The sequence below is a fragment of the Rhinopithecus roxellana genome, chromosome 19, assembly GCF_007565055.1.
Source record: "Rhinopithecus roxellana isolate Shanxi Qingling chromosome 19, ASM756505v1, whole genome shotgun sequence".
NCBI lineage: Eukaryota > Metazoa > Chordata > Mammalia > Primates > Cercopithecidae > Rhinopithecus > Rhinopithecus roxellana.
The window spans coordinates 20,611,143-20,618,090 of record NC_044567.1 but is presented as its reverse complement, the minus strand read 5'-3'; the positions used below and the strand labels follow the sequence as shown (position 1 = coordinate 20,618,090).

At 40.8% G+C, this 6,948-nt stretch overlaps 1 protein-coding gene across 3 annotated transcripts in view; it reads right to left on the bottom strand.

Annotated features, from left to right (window-relative positions):
* Window positions 1-2,605: 2,605 nt before the first annotated feature.
* The window catches only part of GOSR1 (golgi SNAP receptor complex member 1), a 52,304-nt gene continuing 47,961 nt past the window's right edge, over window positions 2,606-6,948 (bottom strand). For all 3 annotated transcript variants that reach the window (XM_010367945.2, XM_010367946.2, XM_010367947.2), the window contains exon 9: window positions 2,606-6,893. In XM_010367945.2, coding sequence (XP_010366247.1) covers window positions 6,769-6,893 — 125 coding nt within the window. In that variant the 3' untranslated portion in view covers window positions 2,606-6,768. The remainder of the gene's footprint in view (window positions 6,894-6,948) is intronic.

Genomic DNA, 6,948 nt, shown 5'->3' with positions numbered 1-6,948 from the left:
CTTATTGTAAAATAACAGTAATTAAGATAGAGTGGTATTTTCTCAAGGGTAGAGAAACAGACCAATGGAAAAGAATGAAACATCCAGAAAAAGACTCCCACCTAGACAACTGCTTCACTCATGACAAAGCTGGTGCTCCAGTGCAGTGAAGCAAGGATGACCTTGTCAAATGGTGCTGGATCAACTCCATATCCATATAGAAAAATGAATCTTGACCCCTGCCTCAAATCATACATAGTAATCAGTTGCAGAATATTTATAGTTCTAAATTGAAAAGCAAAATAATACAGCTTCTAGGAAAAAAAAAACAACTTGGGAGAATATCTTCATGGCATTGGAGGCAGGCAGATTCCTTAACAAGATATAAAAACACTAGCCACGAAGGAAAAAAATGGATAAATTGAGTTATATTAAAATTAAGAACTTCATCAAAACCACCATTAAGAAAGTAGAACAAGGCCGGGCATGGTGGCTCATGCCTGTAATCCCAGCACTTTGGAAAGCCGAGGTGGGCGGGACCAGCCTGACCAACATGGTGAAATCCCATCTCTACCAAAAATACAAAAATCAGCCGGGTGTGGTGGCCCGCACCTGTAATTCCAGCTACTTGGGAGGCTGAGGCATCAGAATCGCTTGAACCCAGGAGATGGAGGTTGCAGTGAGCTGAGATCATGCCACTGCACTCCAGCCTGGGTGACAGAGCAAGACTCCATCTCAAAAAGAAAAAAGAAAAAAGAAAGTATGGCTGGGTGCAGTGGCTCACGCTTGTAATCCCAACACTTTGGGAAGCTGAGGCAGGAGGATCATTTGAGGTCAGGAGTTCAAGACCAGCCTGACCAACGTGGTGAAAACCAATCTCTGCTGAAAATACAAAAAAAAATTAGCTGGGCGAGGTGGCACACGCCTGTAATCCCAGCTACCGGGGAGGCTGAAGCAGGAAAAATTGCTTGAATTCGGGAGGCGGAGGTTGCAGTGAGCCGAGATCACACCACTGTACTCCAGCCTGGGCGACAGAGTGAGACTCTGTCTCAAAAAAAAAAAAAAGAGGAAAGAAAGTAAATGACAAGTCACAGAATGGGATGGTATATTTGCAACATATTTATCCAACAAAGGAAAAATTAACTGGAAAAAGACAGTCCAATTAATCAATATGCAAACATCTGAAGGGATATTACATAAAGAAAGATGTCCTAATAGCTAGTGAGTATGTAAAAATGCCCAACCTCATTAGCCATCAGCGAAATGCAAATTTCGACTGGCATCATTAAGTGTTGCTGAGGATGTGAAGGAAATGGAATATTCACACATCACTGGTAGGCATAGGCATTGGCACAATTGCTTTGGAAAACTGTCTTGACAACGTATCTTAAAACTGAGTATGTGCATCACCTACAATCCAATAATCTTATTCCTAGGTATAATCAACAGAAAAGTGTACATGTGTGTCCCAAACCCATGTTTGAGAATGTCCAGAGCAGCACAATTTGTAACAGTTCCCAACTAAAAATAAAAGCAATCAGTCTAGAATGGAATGACTAAATAGAATGTGTGTACCTGTAGAGCATGACACTCATGAGTAGTGGTTCTCCACCTTTGCTGTGCATCAGAGCCGCTTGGAGGCTGGTTAAACTGATTGCTGGGTTCCACCTGTCTATCTACAGAGAACCTAACTTACATTTCCCCTCTTAGTTGCCTTTATCAAAGTTAAGGATGTCTGCTGTTCACCTCTTGAATGTTCTCTCCTCTCCCACATCAGCAACAGGGAACGAAAGAGGCCAAAGAGGCCCGGTTTCTCACTATTAGGACAAACCCAAGGATATCTCTTATGTCAGGTCAGTCCTGCACCCCTGGCCTTGCTGAGATGCTTATGAGCATTTCCTCACATAACCCTGACAATATAATCAGGGTACAATTATGGTAGCCATCCTTATCACCATTTTATAGAGGAGGAATTGACACACTGGCTGGATTAATTGCAAAGTTCTAAAATTAGACAGTGGTGCTGGTTGCACAACTAATGTACTAAAGCCCAGCAGTATACTATTTTTAAAAAATTAATTTATTTTTGAGACAGGGTCTCTGTCACCCAGGCTGGAGTACAGTGGCACAATCATTGCTTACTGCAGCCTTCACCTCCTGGGCTCATGATCCTCCCACCTCAGCCTCCCGAGTAGCTGGGACTATAGGTGCACACCATCATGAATGGCTAATTTTAGTTTTTGTAGAGACAAGGTCTTTGCTATGTTGCCCAGGCTGGTCTTGAACTCCTGGTCTCAAGCAATCCTCCTGCCTCAGCCTCTCAAACTGCTGGGATTACAGGTGTGAGCCACTGCACCCAGCCAATTCTACAATTTTAGATTCCCGTCATGCCTCCTGAAGTTTCATGTTGATAAGAGATTCCCCTTCACTTCTAGGGCTAAAACACTAGTGGACTGTTCATATGATGGTTTCTGAATGACACGTGACAGCTTTTCAGCACCTGTATTATTTCATCCTGGGTTTCAGGACATCATGAGAAACACTTACCAACACCAAAGATACCATAATCTCTATCCCCAAACTACCTTGATGGTTACTATTTCAATATAAACAACCACAAACGCAATCATTTAGATTTCTAATTTATTATTAAATTACATACCAAGGCTTCTTCTATACAGTCAGAAAATGCACATTTAGATGAGAACAAAAATTAAGTACAAATACAATAAAATTGGTTCCAAGAAGCTATTTTAAAAGCAAAAACTTACAAAGTGCATTTGGAAAATAATAGGTTTTAAAAATCTGTATTGGCATTTTTTCAAGAGGAAACATCTTCCATCACAGGAAAGTCTGGTTGGAATTGATTTTCCTCCTCCTTAAGAGCTAACAGGGTGGGAATGGATGCAAACACTTTGATATTAAAGTGAGCTCTCAGGTACACAGAAAATGAGAAAGATCCCTCAAGACCATGCATGGTTCAGCTTTGGGCTTCTTATCCACTAAACTCCTCAAAATATACTTGCTCCTCCCTCAGTTTCTTTTTGCCTACAAAACTTAAGAGTATGCAGGTTTATAAAGGAAGAAACAAGATTAGTTTATTAAGACTGTGATGAAAAGTTCTGCATCTTTTTGGAGACCAGGGTAAACAACCCTTAACCTAACAGGAGAGTGGAACACAGTGATTCTAACTTTCTGAGCAGAATCCATTTGTTCTTCAGTTACATTTGCCATAAAATTCACTGTAACACTAGACATGGCCAGTTATCCCCAAGAACTTTAATCTTCCAAGTTAGAAAACTCAATCCATTTCCAAAAATCGTACCTGACAAAAGATCAAATGAGGTATCAGAAACCAAAAGGCTAGTCCAGTTCTTTAAAGTCATTTTCATCAGGTTGAGATCACTAACACTGAAACAGAAAATTAATAGTGGGAATGCAAACCCAAGGTGCCTGAATTCCATAGAGGCCAAGAGCCACTGCATCAAAAGGCTCAGTATCTTTTACTATTCAGATGTATTCACACTCAGTATGAAAGAGCTGAAGTATTATTTGGTTCCGGGTATAAGGATTTTGCCCTCATGGTATCTCCTCTCATCACCTGTCTCCATTTTCTTTCATGCCTGATCTGAGTACCAGGCAGTACAGAAAAAGACAGGAGAATCATAGAGAAGGAAAGCCCCTTTCTAAAATGAGAGAAAGAAAAGGTGAGCAATGCAGATTACAGGGAGTCCTCCAGCATCATTAATAAGAATTGACAAGAATGTAGAGATTGCCAGGATAGATGAGCTAAAGCACTTGGATCTGAGTTTGAACTTGAGTGGTGAATTCATTAAACATTTTTACTAGAGTCACCAGTACACATTAAAACAAAATGTCAGAAATATGTCTTTTGGAATTTCCTGCCTTTTCGTTGCCATGTCTTTTTTCTTTTCTTTTCTTTTCTTTTTTTTTTTTTTTGAAACAGGGTCTCACTCTGTCATCCAGGCTGGAGTGAAGTGGTGCAATCATGGCTCACTGAAGGCTTGAACTCCTGGGCTCAAGTGATCCTCTGGCCTCAGCCTCAGTAGCTGTGAGCTAGGACACAGGCACTCCCCATCATGCCAGGCTAATCTTTTAATTTTTTTTGTAGAGACAGAGTCTTGCTGCGTTGACCAGGCTGGTCTTAAACTCCTGGCCTCAAACGATCCGCCTGTCTTGGCCTCCCAAAGTGCTAAGATTACATGCGTGAGTCACTGCACCCAGCCCTATTGTCATGGTTTTTCATATTTTTTCAGTGAAATGAAGTTTTGAGTGGTTACTTAAAAGGATCAAAAAGGAAAGATTCATTATAATAAGACAATAGTTGAGGGGGCGTAACTTCCCCTAAGAGGCAACATTTGGATCCAGAAGTAAAAAATTCCTTCTGACCTCCTGGCTGAGACTAGCATTAACAAGTAACTAACTGTTAGCCTCTGAATCTGGCAACTGGTCGATCAGGACAGCAAAAAAGGAGAGAAAGCCAAGGTGGTTAAACAAAAAAGTTAAATGACATGGAGCTAAAAGAGCTCAAATCCCTTCATGGGATCCACACAGAGCCCCTTCCTGTGGACACACACCTCTCTTGCCTTGCTGGAGGTTTCTTTCTGCAAAGAAACCCTAAGAGGAAAAAGCACTGGCCTAGCTGTCTACATGTGGCCCTTGGTCATCTCACTATGGGCTGCTGCATGGGGAGGTTAGTCAGACCTATCTGACACCAACATCTACACCAAGCCTTTAACTTCCTTGGAAGAACCGGTTTATTTTTAAAAAGAAAACAACCAACTTAATTCCATTACTTCACATAAGCAAAACCCTAATGGAAAGGCCCATCAGCCATCAACCTGGTTTGTTTGCTTGGCTGCAGTGAGTTAGACTAGCTTGTGTCCCAGTTCACTCTCACACAATCAGCTTTAATGAATGCAACAAAGAATCAGACCAGTAAAAAAGACTGGTAGTATAATTAAATAAATAACTTTATTTATGATACTTCAGCTTTTATAAATGCCAACTACATAGCAAAGTCCCATAAATTCTAACCGAGACACAACCACCAATCAAGGCCCTTTGAAAAAATCAAAGATAATAAAGTGTCAGGGGAGAAAAGTTTTGTTCTCCCAACAGAGAATTTAATCAATGAACTTACTTCCCTGATCCTTTAAGGTTCACAATGGGAAAACTTTTCTTTTAAGGGTACCCTGAATCGATGAACAATCAACCCATATTTAGAAAAATAAACCCCATAGTTAAGAAAAATATATCAAATGCCCTTCACACCCATAATGTAACAAAACTTTGACACCAGAATGAAAAACTTCTCAGTCTCTGTACCAAACCAGGTGTTAGTCCACCCATGAGCAAGTTCACCTGAATAACAGCATCTATATACCATGATGTAGCTGAGAGCTACATGCTGATATCCTTTTATTCCCTGTGGCTCGGACTGAAGCCAATACTATAAATACCACAGTGAATTCCAATGGTGAAGAGCAGCAGTGTAGATGCTGGAAGTCTACAAACCAGGTTGTAGTTCAGTAAGACAAGTCATGAATTTACAGAAACTAAGAAATGGTCAACTCAAAAATAATTCTGGTGGCTGGTTTAAAATCTGTCGCTGTCCAGGGATGATAACAGAAGACAGGTGCAGAGACAGACAGATTCTGCCACATGCACCCTCAACAGTGAAACCATTCTCTAGATGTTTGGAAATGCTTACCAGATTTGGAATGAACAGATTTTCACAGAACACGGGACTCCTGGTACATCAGGCAGTAGTCCTTAAACTTTTGCCCATACATTGTGGAGCATTTACAAATGGAATTCTCTGGACAGTGAGCCCTCAATGCCTTTTTATATGTGCCTTTTTGAATAGATCACATTAGAAACTGAGCAGTCCCCTTCCTCAGTTACCAGTGTCAATGCTGGTATGATGAGGAGCAGTGGGGGCACTGACAGACACTGGTGATTCGTTTCTTTTATCCTAGTGGAACTGAGATTTCACTTCTTTTCAGCAGAAAATATTAATCCAAGGGAAGAATTTTTTAAAAATGGAAACAATGACTGGTGCCTTAAATACGAGACTGTCATTCTTGATGTTTTTCCAGCAATACAATTAACCCCAGTGTACTTGTAATTTAAAAGAAAAAAAAAAGACAGTTTTACAGTGATCTCCATTTCAGACAACCTCAAACGTGCTGAAGTTGGTCCAACAGCATCTCAAAGAATCTATGAGAAACAGAATTTTCCTTAAATATCAACAGAGTTGAGGAGACAGAGTAGAAATCTATAGCACAGATTATCAAGAAAGAACTTGCGATTTCTCATTATGAGTGTAAAATAACAGGACAAGAATTACTTTTATTCACAATCCAATCTGGTGGCTAAAAGAAAAGCAGTCTTTGGATGTAGAAACCTGGTTTTCTAAAGAGCCCAGCTGTAAGACCTGGCTTGTCATCAGGCTTCAACACTATCACGGAAACACAGAAAACTCTGTTTTTGATTGGTTTACTTGCCTTCTAGGAGACAAAAGCAACTGAAAACCTTTTTGGTGTTTTCTAATTAAAAACAGAAAAATGTGTTAGAAAAGACAGCACAGAAAAACTGTGGCTTCAGCTCAACCTGACCATGTCACAGAGTCCATCACTGTCAGCCTTGCATTCATCCTGCTGGTCAGGCTAATTATCAAGACAGTCAATTTCTCCCTCAGACGTTTCCTTATTCCAGACCAGGGCGTGAAAGTGGCGGTTGTCAAGAGTCCCTGCAGATGTCCCATCAATGGAACGCATAGAGCAGCAACAGGATGGTACAGATCCCAATAACACCCCCTAGGATGAGCGAGTCCCGCCGCTTCCTCAGGTTGATCCTCTGGATCAGGCTGTTTACAGCAGGAAAACGATCTTTGGGAAATCTTTATTAAGGTCATATTTTGAAGAAGCCTCTCCGGCGAAAAGT